This window comes from Melanaphis sacchari, unplaced genomic scaffold (assembly GCF_002803265.2).
Source record: "Melanaphis sacchari strain LSU unplaced genomic scaffold, SCAv2.0 Contig0_pilon_pilon, whole genome shotgun sequence".
In the NCBI taxonomy this organism is placed as follows: domain Eukaryota; kingdom Metazoa; phylum Arthropoda; class Insecta; order Hemiptera; family Aphididae; genus Melanaphis; species Melanaphis sacchari.
In genome coordinates this window covers 16,711,726-16,727,617 of record NW_020270366.1, presented here as the reverse complement: position 1 = coordinate 16,727,617, position 15,892 = coordinate 16,711,726, and the positions used below count along the sequence as shown (strand labels likewise).

The 15,892-nt window shown below is 26.4% G+C and overlaps 2 protein-coding genes across 2 annotated transcripts; one reads left to right on the top strand and one right to left on the bottom strand.

Annotated features, from left to right (window-relative positions):
• Positions 1–6,845: 6,845 nt before the first annotated feature.
• LOC112600024 lies at positions 6,846–10,802 on the bottom strand. The gene is made up of 3 exons (XM_025347163.1): positions 10,779–10,802; positions 7,254–7,372; positions 6,846–7,107 (listed from the first exon to the last, which is right to left on the bottom strand). The coding sequence occupies exons 1-3, from the start codon at positions 10,800–10,802 to the stop codon at positions 6,846–6,848; spliced, it is 405 nt and encodes a 134-aa protein (XP_025202948.1).
• Positions 10,803–12,808: 2,006 nt separating this feature from the next.
• On the top strand, positions 12,809–15,036 carry LOC112596700. The gene is made up of 4 exons (XM_025342472.1): positions 12,809–13,116; positions 14,175–14,403; positions 14,590–14,715; positions 14,828–15,036. The coding sequence occupies exons 1-4, from the start codon at positions 13,102–13,104 to the stop codon at positions 14,932–14,934; spliced, it is 477 nt and encodes a 158-aa protein (XP_025198257.1). The 5' UTR covers positions 12,809–13,101; the 3' UTR covers positions 14,935–15,036.
• The last annotated feature ends 856 nt before the right edge of the window (positions 15,037–15,892 follow it).

The following is a 15,892-nucleotide window of genomic DNA, read 5'->3' as shown; positions in this document are numbered from 1 at the left end:
TATGCAATATAATATTTTATTTTGGAACTTAATTATTATAATAAGTAGTTAACTGTAAGCATTGGCGCATTTCCTGTAGTAATTAAACTTATTTTGTGAATCTAATAGTAATAATAAAAGGTTATCATAATATGTGTATATGTATGTTGTTTGAGTTATCCCACGTTTTCCGTTAATTGCTTATAACTGGTATATAATAACCTTAATAATATATATATACAACCTTATGTTATTCGTCTCTCTGCACATATAACAGATTCGTTTTATTTGATTATTTAACAATTTAAATAAAATTTAAGTATTTTACATTTATACTAAGAAAAATAATAATTGGACAACGTTGTCTATAATTAACAGCCAAACGAAGATTTTCAATAAGATGGATCTGTGCGACATTGCCGCCGTAATGGGTTAGGTTAGGTTAGGTTAGGTTGCTCGACACCGTCGGTTCAAACAGGAAATAAAGGTTAGGTTATGTAACCTATACTTTATTGAGTTAGTTAACAAAATAGAATTGAATATATCATATTATTATTATAATATTTAATATAGGTGATAATATCATATTGTGTTATTATACTGATAAAAAATAATGATAGTACTTTGGTGCCGTAATTGAGTGCATTTATAACGACCCGAATGTAATCACCTTTGTCTTGTCTACCTTTTATGATAATTTTTATTTTATAAATATTGTACCGAACATATGTTATTAAATTATTTGTCTTCTCTTTCTAGCCCATATTTAACATAATATTGAATAGCAACATAGACTATAGAGGGGGATTCGCGGCTATGTGGCGATGTGTAAAGCGAGTGGCGTCGCGCTTGTGCTGCTGTGTGCGTTAAGAAAGTATCCACTGGAGCTATACCCACCATCTACGTCGAAGACATTGTCTAGGACAACTGCGAAATGAAGCAATGAGGGGAGGGTATGCAAGAATGAGCATGGACGGTGCTCGGTGGTAAGTCACCAGAGTGCGTTCTCCAGCTAACCACGGCGTCACGTGATTCACTGGCGACGTAGTCGACTACTTTGGTAGTTTGGTGGCTCGGCGGGGATTCGGCTGCTTTGATGGCGCTGAACGACAACGAACGATGACTAAATGACGACTGGCTAGCTATACCGTCGTAGGCAGGGTCCAGCGATACGTGACTTCGGCTGCGACGGGCTTGACTAACTGCGAGACGCCAGGGGTGAAACCCTAAGAGAGTATATCTGGACCACGGTGCGTTGCGACGCGGTTCGTCGATGATTCTCTGTTTTGTCCTAAGGTGATCCATGACTGGTCGAGTAGCTCCACGGATGTTCGCTGATTCCGCAAGCTCAAATCCACGCTCCTCCCGTGCTGTTCTGGTCTCCGTCGCCTGTCCAAGAGTTACATCTACTGTCTACACTGCCGTCTGACACACGCACGATGTAGGGCACTAGCTGCTCGCCGTCCACAGTCGCTCACACCGCCGAAGCTGTCGGGTCTCGCCTACTGTCTCATGGTCGTCGCATCGCGCGTTTGTGAAATTCGTCTGCCAGTGGGATCGGTCGCGAGAATGTTGTGTTGGTGACCAATGACCTATAGTTAATTTGTTTTCCAATAGTTGCATCCATCTCGTATCCGGTATTCTCCACCTAGTTATGTCGTCTGCCGATGTATTTCCCATCCACCCCTTTTTTATTGCTTGTTTTTCTGTTTTTTTTTTTCATCAAAATTGTTGACACTTTGAGAACCGATTTTTTAAAATTTTTATTTCGACAATAATGAATAAATTATTGGTTAAGGCCTCGAATCAGGTTTATTTTTCTAAAGGATTATTTTTTTATATTCTTGGTTTTGATTTTATTGTTAAAATGTTTATTAAACTGATAAACATTGTATTCACAAAGAACTACTGTTTTTTTTGTTATAAAATAAAGGATGAAGTAAATTATAAAACAGATAATAGTATTTTTAAGGACTTAACTACTTCTAGAAATACAATAAAAACAGTGTAAAATATTTTAATTTAAATTAAACATCTCATTAATTAAACTGACAAAATTACAAGTTATAATTAAATATACATTTTTAATTTATTAATAAGTATAGTTATTAAACATTGTTTTTTTAAATAAAACATTAACATGGTTTTGTTATATTTCAAACAAAGTAAATTTAATAGATATAGTTTTAAAATTAATATTTATCTACAGTGTATTTAAAATAATTTATCTTGCTCACTTTAAATTTTAATTTAGATTTATTGATTGTTTTGTGTCCTTAGTTGTCAACTAAAATATACAATTATTATCGTAAGGCAGAAAATCCTAACATCCCAGCGGACGATCGCCCACCCGCCCATCGGCCTAGTCTGCCATTGTATGAAAGGCCGAAAACGATACAGTGAAATATGCAGTGTTCCTAGTGACGCACGGAAAGAAATTATGCATCTACCTTGATGTAGATTAATTAAGTCCGGAAGACGTTATAAACTTGCTTCTTCGATTAGTCGATGATCGGAAACGAATAACTATATAACTTTACCCAGGTTATGAGAAAAAGACTGACTTGGAAAGTTTGAAGGAGCAAGAAGTTCAAGTGGCGCAGAACGAGGCACAGGGCAGGTAGAATCATCAACATGACGGTGAATGATCAGCTATGAGACATCATAACAGCAAAGAAGAGGCACAAAATAGGTCAAGATTTTATGTATATTAATTTTGTAGATAGTGTAAGGATACAACCAGCAGAAAAGTGATAGTTTTAAGCTAGTTATAACTTATATAACTGCAGTATGTTAATAAAAAGTACGCCATTCCAAAGGGAAATAATAGCCAAGGCTAGTTCCCATACAGCTTATGAATTGTGAGGGCCATTTTAGGATAAGCATGCTCGCCGAAAAGTCCTTATAATAATAAAAAAAAAAGGTTAGGTATGCCGTTTCTACTTTATCATAAAAGACTTAGAAGATGTAATGAATAACCGTTAATACTTAACATTATGTAAAATGTTTATATTATTATTTTCTATTTACGATAAAATTTTAATTTTTAAGCATGATAAGTTATAAATATTTTGAAGTTTTTTCTTTAAATATCGATAAACAATAATTATTTACTAGATAGAAGGTAGAAATGCTTAAAAATTTAATATAAAGCTCCTAATAAGTTGTTAATTTCTTAATAATCAAGGAATAAACACAATGTTTTTTCATAACCGTTTAAAGTTAGAATTCACCGAACTATTATAAGTTAACTGTTTACTATTTTACTAAATATTAATCATGAATCATTTTACAATAATCACTGTCCACTGAGCCAATATTGTTAAATAAAGTATTTTTTTTTATGCTAAAATCATGACACCTAAAAACAGTTCTCAAAAAATGGAAAGATAAAGTTAAAAACAATTAGGATTTGAAGAAAATACAAGGTTCTTTTGATCAATGTATTTAACCTAGAACAAATTTGTAAGTAAATAATAGTAAAAGTAATGTTTAGGTATGTAGTCATATAGATACTATTAAATACTAAGTTTAATAAAAACTAAAATATGTTTATTATTTTTTCTTTCTACATCGTAATAGTAGAAAATTATTTATTATTATTGAAATGAAAAGTGAATTACCTACTCAATAAAAATAGACGAATTAACACTTTAAATAATTTAAATTATAAATAAAATTTATAATTTAAAAATAATACAAAAAAATATGAACATAATGATAATTAAAGTAATTTAAATTATAGTTATTATTAAAACAATAGAAACCTAAAGTTGTAATATACTTTTAACACTACTAAGTACTAATCCTGTATTTAATTAATTATTTTCTATCATATAAAATAAGTAAAACATAAATCATAATTTTAAATTATCTTTTTTATTATTAATGATTGTAAATATTATATTCTAGCTATAATTGACGATAAAAAGAAAAAATTGCAAATAATGTTTATTCGTACATTATAATTTATTAAATGTACATGTTTTGTTAAGAGAGGACCTAAATTAAGAAAACGGCCTAAAAAATATTTAGGCATCTCCCGAAATTCAGGTCTGCGCACACCTATGGATGATAAAAACGAATAAAATACAATTTATATTAAGATAGCCGTAATAAACTAATAACAAACGAATACGGAAATTAGTTACTTTCTCTTATTCAGAACAAATTGGACGAATTCTCATAGTGATATTATAGTTACACGAAATGTTCATTTTATACAGATACTGAGATCACGTGACATTTTTTAATGCCCGTAAGCTAATAAAACGTAAAGTTAAATTTTAGAGTTCTCATTCGTTAAACAAATAATTATTATCTTAAAGTAATATTAGATCACTTATCTTTGTACAGTATTACATGATTTCGTATTACGTTCATTTTTAATTTGCCAGCAATCTATATTATTTTTCTATATAAATATAATAAAGCACATAAAGCATTATATTAGATAGGTCATAGGTCTATAACATACTAACTAAATATATTATCCATATACATGCACCATGCACGACTGAGTTGTACGTTCGAATGTGGGCATAACACGACTGGACAAGACACACAGTTCAAAAAATATATTTTATCAAGGTCTATTACATTGATGATTTAGAAAAAAATTACACACCGTTTTTTCCATTATGAAACAGCTAAGCCATAGTGAAATACACAATATACACTGTACTTCATAATATATAATAACTAATAAGTAATAACACAAGTGTATTAACACATTACTATGTGTATTTTTTTGTTTCTTATTATTTATAATTTTAACTTCTAATATTTTACATCTTTTTAAATACAATTTTACTCTCTAAAAGTTGGTTTTATAAAATTCTTTGAGCAAGACAGCTTACATTCACCTATTGTTTCATAATAGTTACGCATTATTTTACATAGGATTTATCTTTTATTCATTTGTTTAATATTTTTAATGAAAAATCGTTGCCAATATCAAAACCTATTAAAAAGGTATAAACGATAAAGTCACGTATAAAAATCTATAAATTTATTGTTTACTTTTAAAATGGATGATTTATGATTATTTAAATAAAGTTTCAACAATATTATATATATATAATACATAATATTATAGTCAATTAATAGAGTTGTGCTGTCATAATTTTCGAAAAATATATGGGTACAAAAAGATTATTTGTTATAAATGGAGAGTTATTAATATTTCCGATAACATAAGAATAATTCTGTCTTAGTTTAATCACGAATATAAATTAAATTGGTTGTTAAACTTTACGGATTAAGTATCTAAAATAAATTTGTTGTATTTTATATTAATATAATCAAAATCAGTGGAGTTTGTAGGTGGAGGGGTAATGGGCTGAAGCCTCTCCATTTCCCGTATTTTTATTTTTGTTTTTTAAATTTATCCACGATTTAATATAGTATCTTAAAGCATATGTTTACCCATTTATTACAGCCACGGACTTAGATATTATATTATATATAATACTTAAAGAATAACGAATATTATATTTTTTATTTTAATGTCCCGATTTTTTTAATTTAAAATAAATAACATTTATTAACTTTTTCTGTTTTTGACATAACTACGTCTCTACCATTTTAGTTTGATAACATTTAATTTCTTGTTATACAAAGTACAGACTATTATTTTACATGAATGTGAAGATTGAATATGTAAATGATACCATACACAAACTGCAATTTCTACTTAATAGTTTAAAAAATACCATTACTTTTTTATTTATCACAATGTAAATTCACACTATTGTGCATACCTACTTATTCGATATTATAGGCTTTACAGTAATAGAGATATTGTGTAGGAACTTAATTTCAGTATTTACACCTAGTAATTATATAGGTACAGTTTTTAATTATATTTTTAATATAAATTATGAAAGTCTGGAAAGTTATAATAGGGAAGTGTAATTTTGATCCTGATATTTGACTATTATTTATCCCTGAATTTTAACGTAGAAATGTCTAAACTAATCAGGTGTTGTGTGGTGTAATAATTAATAATCATTTTACACAATTTATAATTTTTTTTTTAAATGTCATCGTTACAATAACGTATTATTTTATTTTATAAAATACATTTCAATATTAAGTGTAGTGTTATGTTGATACAGGTATACCTAATATCATTGTCATTTCACATTTGTGTAATATTATAGTGTGACGTTCGTTATTGTTTAAAATGCATATTAATGATAACATAATTAAATGTGTGGAACTCGTGTATAATATAATATTATATGAATAATTTCGTTATATTTATCAATATCGATCTCGGGAAGCAGACGAACAATATTATTTAACCGTGAGAAATCGCTGCGCTAAGATGTTGTATAGTGTATACCTATATATATGGAACAAATGTAACAACATCACTAGGAACTCAATGTCTCGATATAATCATTTCATTATATTATTATTATAATATATACTTCCTGCGTAAATATATGTAAGAATAAACGGTGTAAAAATTCGAATTCGGATGCCATTGCCCATGGAAGCGCAGTAATCTATACGTGTATATTTATGGTGTTCGTGCGGGAAAAAATCTATTACTAAAATCCTACTACTTATAACTGGTTTTAAAACGACCACCTGATGAATATATAAAATCGTCATGAAGGCAAGTGTGAACCGGCGACCATCATAAGTATACCTAAATTAGGTCTGTACTTTGTATATGTTATCATATTAAAAACAACAATAACTGTATATAGGTAGTCTATAAAGTACTACCGATATGAATCGTTGACTGCGTTTGAATAATAATTTTTATTTTGAATTTTTATAACGCTATAGCTGTTATTCTACGTCCGCCAATACAGCCGTTTATACTCATCCCCGCACGTACGCCAACGCACCTATAAAACGTGCTCTGAATGAGGTAACGTTTCGGAAATCGTTTCGTTGTCGTTTTCCGCGTGGTCAATGGTGCTCCGAACACCCAAATTTGGTTTTCGATTTACACGTATTGTCTTATCAAGCAAATCCAAATTAGCCGTTAACATAATTTTATCATATCTTAGGATCTTTAGATTTTTTTCGGCCTCTGCGATTTTTAGATGTATTTCTTCAATGGTTCTGTTGTCGCTGTTATCGATCTTTACATTCGCCCTGAAAAACCTATAGATATTTATAAAAGGAGAACATGTAATTTCTCAAAACATCTAACTAGAAAAAAAAAAAAAAAATACACTCATAACTTTGACTCTCGATGATACTATAATAATACATACGTTTTTTTTAAAATAAATTATATATTAATTTACTCGATCGGATCATCGGATCTAGTTTCGTTTAACATCCTAAACACATCATTCACTGTTTTCCAGACATTGTTGGTTCGCAGATAGACCATGAAAGAAACGTAATCATCTTCTGGCGTCAACTGTACAAATTCAATAAGATTTATAATTTGTTTTACTATATTATTGGAAAAAAAACCAAGGCTCGCATGACTAAATGGAACGTAGGGGACAGACTTTTTATGATATCAATTAACTTTGTATACTCTTCAGTTTTTTTTTTTTTTTTAGTTATGTAGTATATTATTGGGTACACAATTACTAAATGACTCAAAAATATACAAATTATTTTTTTAAATGATTATTATTAATAATAATAGTGTAATATTGTTATTATATAAGATGTTTAATAAGTTTGGAAACTGTTATTTACTGTATGTCTATTTTAATACCTACATGAAGTAAATAACATTGATAGCACTGCTGTTCATTGATAATGTAAAATATTTAATAACCTCATTAATTATATCATTTTATCGCTTATAAATTCCAATTAGTATATAACGCCATTTCCAAATTTATCGAATACTCTGTATAATAAATTTAGTTTTAAAACCATACCAATATTTTATATTACAAAAAATTATAAATATAGTTAGAAAAAGTCACTTCCAATACAGGTATGATACGTAACCGTGATAGTTCAGAATTATAAAATAATAAAATAAGATAATAATTGTATATGTTATATCATAATATGCGAAAAATGTTAAAAACAAATTTATATTATCTGTAATAACAAAAATAGTAACATCAATAACAGAAATAAATTACAGTATAATGAAAGAAATAAGCTTAAGCTAGTAAGCTAATAATATAAAATAGTGATTTTAACAAATAACAATATAGTAATGATATATAATCATTATAACATAATATAATTAGTGAAAATAGTTTAACATTACAAGTACTGCATAATTGTATAAAAAATAACATTAATACAATTTTTAGAACGAAAAAAACACAAATAATTATGAAAATTAACTTTTAATTTTAATTTAAAAATTTACAAATACATTATAATAAGTTCTAGTTTTAGTAAAATCTGTTCTTATAATATGATTTAGAAAGAATTATACTAGATAATTATGTTTAAAACGAGTATTATGATTTATGATTTGGAACTTCATAATAATAGCTATATTATAAGGTTTAAATACATTTGTGTTCAAACACATTATGCAACAAATAGATTGAAAATTTATATATTTATAATACTATATTTGGTTTAATATTAGAGCAAAGTCTTGGTTTATTAAATAAGTATTTAATTAATAAAAAAAAAAAAATTAATAATAATAATAAATAATATATGAATATTGTTTCATGTATAACTAAGTGTATGCACATGTAATAAACGAATATATAATATTATACAGATTTTTCCTACCGATTGGATAACATATAATATGTGAACGTATGTAATTCATTGTATGGATTTGCTGTATAGCTGTCACGCTCAATCGTGTATAAAACATAATAAAATAAGTTCAAACGAGTTCAACGCACCACCTACGATCATAAATTTGTCCACCTACGTTGAAATTATTGTTAGTTGGTCATAGAATAATTGGTCTACTGCAACAACAGTACTTATATGTCCACAATTCTACATTTTGTACTTTGATTCCGAAAAGGATTCACAAAAGATTTGTCGCCGATCGGATTATGATTACCTATGTGGTTATGTACATTATATTATGTATATTAGTATATTGTATATAATATATATATGTACAATGCTCAACGCATAAACGGTAGATTATATATTATTATATATAGATTAATGATTATTATAATGCATATTCATATATTATGTTTTCTAGTATTTTTTTTTTCGAAACAAATCCAACAACACCCGTTTAAACGACTAAGTACACAGACCGGTCATTTCATAAGAATATAATGTTGTATAATAACGCGCTATCATATTATTATAATAGCTGTGTCAGCTATGGGCGAGATTATTGCGGAGGTGCAATAGACGGACAACGCCCCCCATCGGTTTTATGTGTTCATTATTATTATTATTATTATTAGTTATTACTATTATTAAACATCCATTGGAAAGCTGAAGTATAACAATATGCATTTGAAACCAATAAACCTTAATGCAATTTTTGTAAAATCTTATGGACAAAAAGTTTTTAATAACGAAAATTATTATTTTAATAAAGATGACTAATCATTTGATTTTTCAACAATTGCATAGGTATTTATTATTAAAATATATATTTTACTACCTAACTTAACTTTTAGCTATACCTTTCAAATCACACCTTTGTTCATTAGGAAGACGTCACCATTTATTATAATCTATTTTATTTACATGACTACCCCATAGATACCATTAAAATGTAAATATTTAAAATTAGATTATCGTTTTAGCAATGATCGAATATCAAGTCTTTAGTAAATTAATGTTTCGTATTTTTGATTCGTCTAATTCCAATGTTCCATAAAACATTTTAGTGAATCGTTTTAAATACTTACTGTCTATAACTAATCTCAAAAAAAACGTTATATTTTATTGTTTAAATAGGTATACTATATGCTTACGATTTGCTCAATAATTGACAAATCTCAGTTATGAGTGATATACTGATATGACCTAATTTACAGAACACTGAAATAATAAATATTATTGTATTTTATAGTTTTAGTAATATATACTATTTACTCCCAGCTTAATTTATGAACAATATTTAATTTATACATCATGTTTTACATTTAGAAAGTACTAACCAATTATTATTTTTTCTTTGTAATATGCCTGCTTTACATTTTTTGATATACGTTTTTTAAGATTTCAGTTTATAACATGATCATTAAAGTATTATTCTTATTTTTAAACTTCTTGTTTTGTTATTATTATACTATGAGAACTACGACTATATTACTTTATTAATTTGTACGGCACACTTTTCAGGTATTCATATTCATACTATGATTTTCACAAATACAAGAATGTACTACTGAGTACCTATATAGTATAAACTGACTGATTTACGTTCCCTGGCCGAATTGTAATAATATAGTTTATATTTTTTAAATATTTTAATATTAAGAATTAATGATATCATAAAAAATACATGCTTTAAAAATTTATAATATTATAATAATTTTACAATGATACACTTTGTACGTGATTAATAAAAATAATTGCCAACCATTTAATCAAGAAAAAATAATGTGCTACATCGAATACATTGTCAAACATAGTTATTTATAAAACTTAAATTACAATAAATATAAATGTTTATGGGTTTAGATGTTAGGAAAATATACTTTGAGCGAATTTATTAACCTATTTTGGTACATAATAAATGGCATTTTGAAAAATGCGCAATTAGTTAAACTAGTTATAATTAATATCAAGTATGTATCATAGATTCATATATCAAAAAAATGTGTTAAAACTTAAAAATATTCTATAAGCAGATGATAATAGATATTTATTTTAATTGTTTATTCAATATTTAAACTTACCTTTATTGAATTGCTATGATTCATTATATTACTGTTCTTTTAATAAAAAGTTTAATGTTTGTGTTGTTATGAATATTATTTAAAAAATAACGATTTAACCACATGGTTTTTTAATAAATACGTTTAAAACCATAATTCTTTAATGCTATTGTAATACAGCCGCCAAATGTTTTTTAAATACAATTGTTATTGTTAAATTATTTTATTATAATTATTACTACAAAATTATATCGCTCAAAAAACCATCCATAATAATGGGTATCTATATATTTATTTTTTTATATTAAAGTTGTTGAGTATAGATTTTAAGTTGTAACTATTTAAAATAGGTACTAATAATTAAAAAAAATATCATTTATACCAATATATGGGTTTATAGTTATATATAATTTTTATGACCAATAAAAAAAACAATAAAACAAATTTTAATTGAAATTTAACTTAATTTTCAAATAATATGGAACCATAAAATTTGATTAACAATTATAATAGCGTAAGATCGTAAGATCTTGTAAATAAATAACATATATATTTTTACTAAAGAATTTCATAAATTCATTATATATTTATTTTAAATATAATAAAATAATGATACGTCATCATTGCATATTATAATATATATATAGACGTGTAGTATGACCAGTATATACAATATACTGTACCAGTAATGTGTAATATTATATACCAGTATGAAGAATTTACTATTATATAACTATATACATACTTGATACATGTATAAATTCTATAAACTAATTTTAAGAAAAAATGTCATAGGTATTATTAGTATCCTTGTACAGTTGTACACTTGTACCTATATACCTACAATATTACCAACAGAGTTGAGGAAAAGAAAACCAGTGACCATGAAATTCCAATATAGCGAAGAAACAGCTAACTTTAAAATGTGTATATGTTCGGTATTAGGTGTTTAAAACTATTCAACTTCTTCTACTTATCGAATCTAACTTTAGAACATGATGCTTACAAATGTTAATTTAACATGATAATGGTAAATACAAATACGATTTTCGGAATTACCGTTGATAATTTCATGAGTTGCAAATAACATTCGTAATTCTTAGACAGGTTTCTTAAAAAATTATAAAAAAATTATTTTAGGAAATTGACCATGAATAAGAATCTGAATCATTACAATATTGATGAGTAATATATATATTATTTAGTTTATCTTCAAATATTTGTTAAATTGATTTTTGTTTTATTTTTTTATACTTAATTAGAATTTATTAATTAACAATAAATATTACCCATGTTGAAAGATTTATCTTTGTACGAAAATAATTACAGCATTAACCGTTGTTGTTTACGACAAACTCGTTCTTTAAACATAATAATAATTACATTAATTATTACTTATTAGCATATTTTATTGCCCACCTAAAAACTTAAAATAAATAATTTTGTACGACTATTAAAGATTAAAATCAAAGATTAGTACATAATATTTGAAATGTCTTTTTTATTTTTAATAAATTTGAAATTTGAATCTATATATGATTATTGTTCACTTTCAATAATGTGTTACTATTTTGTACAGTGTTATAATAATAAATTTAGGTATGTTTATTATATTATGTGATATATTTATAAAGTAACTTTTAATTTGCGTATAAATTGTATTGATGTTTCAGTGTTGCAGTATATACATAGGTACCCACTGTGCAATTTAAGTTTTTAAACATCCTTAAAATGTTAATTTTAAGTTACAATAATAACATAATTTTATAACGTTTATTTTATATAATATATTTGTTAAAAAAAAACATCAATATTTATTACACGAAATAAACATTCAACGAATGTATGTATTTCCAAATATAAATACATCAAATAAACATAGCAGTAGAACGTTGTAAGAATATTTGATAATAATAAAAACGCCACCTATTTTAGAATATAATATATTATATCAATTTTATGTTCTTTTGATGTTGATAGCAATCCAAAAATATATTAAATTATTATGTACTCCGCCATAGATATGGGTTTTATTTTTAATTTATAAATAGCGGCTGAAAATAGTTTTATTATTATAAATTATCAACAATACCCAGAAACACCACCGATAACCGTCGTCACTCGTGACTCGTCAGTCGTACGTTAATTATTATTTTTCTACAGCAGATATAACAGTAAATGTGTTTTTTTGATTGTGGACGAATGTTCACATTTCTCGTGACTCTTGTTTTCTACTTGCAATAGTACGACAATACAGCAGTAGATACATGATACATGCATCACGTATCCAGCTGATTAGTATCCTGTCATCGTTTTTAGATCGTTTTAAGACTTAAAGTGTATCATGGCAACTAGAAAGGTAAGATTCATTACTGTATACAATACCTACTTAGTAGTATATTATAACTATTATTAAAGTCAAAATGTGCATTTTCGGGCCATGCCCTTGTAGCACTGTCATCCGATATTTCTACCTCCATAATATGTATCTATATGGCTACATATTGATACTCGATATGTCAATATGTGACAACATACATGTGCATTAACCATTGATTATGTTTTAAGTTTTTATTTCGAACAATCAACAAATACAGTTCATGAATAACCAAGATGATAGTGATTATTTAGTTATGATTTTTTCCCCTATTTGTCCTAATGATTAAGTATATTATGTTCAAAGTTTCCTTCCAAAAACATTCCATTAAAAAAAATTCTTTCTGTCGTACCTATAATTTATTTTTATAACATATTTTTATTTATTATATATAATAGTTTAATTTATTTATTCTTTATTAAATTTAAATTTCTCATTAATTGTATTGCTTATTTTAGTTATAAATAGGGCTAGGATTTATATGCATTTGCATGTTTTTTTCCTTAAGTCCAAATTTAATGGTTGTCAGATTTGTCCACGATTTGGCTAATTCTCGTTTAAATAGAACCAATTTATTTTTGCATATTTTGGTAAATAAAATGCATATTTTACAATTTTTTATTGCATATAAATCCTAGCCCTAGTTATAAATAATACAATTTTTTACCAGAAAATGTGTGTAATTGTTTCTATCTGATTCCTCTTCCATAACTTATAAATATCTATATTATTTCAGTAAATCAGAAAAAAACTAAAGTAACAATCATCCATCTAAACTCAATATTATTACAATAATGTTACAAAGAAAGTACCCATTTCTTTAAGATTGGAAAAATAAATATGCACCTAGCTATCAGTGGCATAGCCAGTTTCATATTTTTGCCTATAACAGTAGATATTACCTACCTAATAGGTGCCTTTAATTTTTTATCAAGTTTAGTCATTAGGTATTGCTACTATATTTCAGATTTCTAGTGCATAATAAATAAGGTAGTTGATACTCAACTAAAAAATAAATGTTGAATGTTTTTCCATTTTAGATTAAAGTTAGTTGGGTTATTGTGGTATTTGTGGATTCGAAGGATTACAGTGTAGTACCAACAAAGTGGCTAGTTCAAAATGACACAAATAATCTAGAAAATAGTAATGTAAGGTTATGTAAATGGCCACTTGGTCGAGTAACCAGTACTGACATTCATGACGCCCTAGATCCAGATCCAACTTGGTTTGAGTATGGTATTAAAATAGTTGGTGGCAATAAAACATATGGTATGTAAAATAAAATCTATTTAATAGTTTACAAAGTTTATATTTATTATTATTTTAAGTATGTAGTATGGAACCTGTATGTTATATTTTAAAAAATGTAAACACTTATTTTAAAAATTAAATTTATTTAATAATTATTTTGTTTTGTTATAATTTGTTCTAATCTAAAATTTACCAACATTTTAGATAATTTTAAAAAAGCTTGGCATGTAAGAGTTGAAAAAGAATCGGAAAATGAGGAGGTTCATTTGATGACCAAATGTAAACGTGCATCAACGATATTTGATGTATCAAGCAGTAGCAGTGATGAAGGTAATTAATAACCTCAATCTATCCTAATTATTACAGTAAGGTACCTAAAGGCTTAGTAAACTATGGGTTGTAATATGTGTAAGACTAAACATGTTGAAATTATTGTGTACAGATCATTCTGGGTACTGTATAATACCTGAATCTACTTCTGCATTTAAGTTGCCCAATAATGAAGAGCCTGTACACTATACAGAACTACAACCAGTGATTATGTCATGAAATATTGTAAGCACAGTGGAACTTCAACTACTTACTATATGTTATACCAAAAAATGTTTAGTCCATAATTATCTATATTTCTTTCTTATATCTATATTTTATATTGATTTAATATCATAATAAATGCTTAGTTGAAGTCTAATTGGTTTTCTGTTTTTTGTTAATCTGCATTTTAAGTACCTACCTATCTATTTTATTTAATAGGACTTACGAATAACATTAGTAGGTAAGTAATCAAGAGTCGAGACACATTAAAGGTATATTTTAATAATGATAGCATACTGAAAAATTTAATTGATGTTCACAGATATAATATAGATAATTAATTAGTATGATTTATATCTATATCTGTTATGACTATTATAGCCATTTATAAATGCATGGTAGGTATGTAAAATATGAGATACATCCGATATATCTTATTGCTGTTAAATAATCATATAATATTTATGTTATATTTTAGTATTTAAAAACTTTCTTAGAACATAAATAAGCAGTTTTATTATAATGTTTTTCGTCTGTTTCGATAAAACACATATTTTATGTTTAATAAAACATAGTTTTAACATAAATTTCATGTTTGGTGAAACAGAATTTTAACATAATTTTAACATCAAATTGACGTTTACTATTTTGTTATATTTATGTAAATATTACATAATTATCAAGTAAATTTTCGCGGACATTTGCAGTTCGTATAATGTTAAATTTACGTAAGTTTTACAATAATTTTTAACGTTTTAAGTAAACTTAAAACATTTATAAAACATAAATATTACAAATTTTTGCACAGTGGGTACACACACACACACACACACACACATATATATATATATAAAGGTGCAACTTATACAACGAGATGAAGATAAAGTCAGTAAATAATAGCCATTCGAGACTCGAGTACACAATTTAAATTTTTATTTGAATAACAAAAAAAAAAATGCAGTTCCATTAGTTT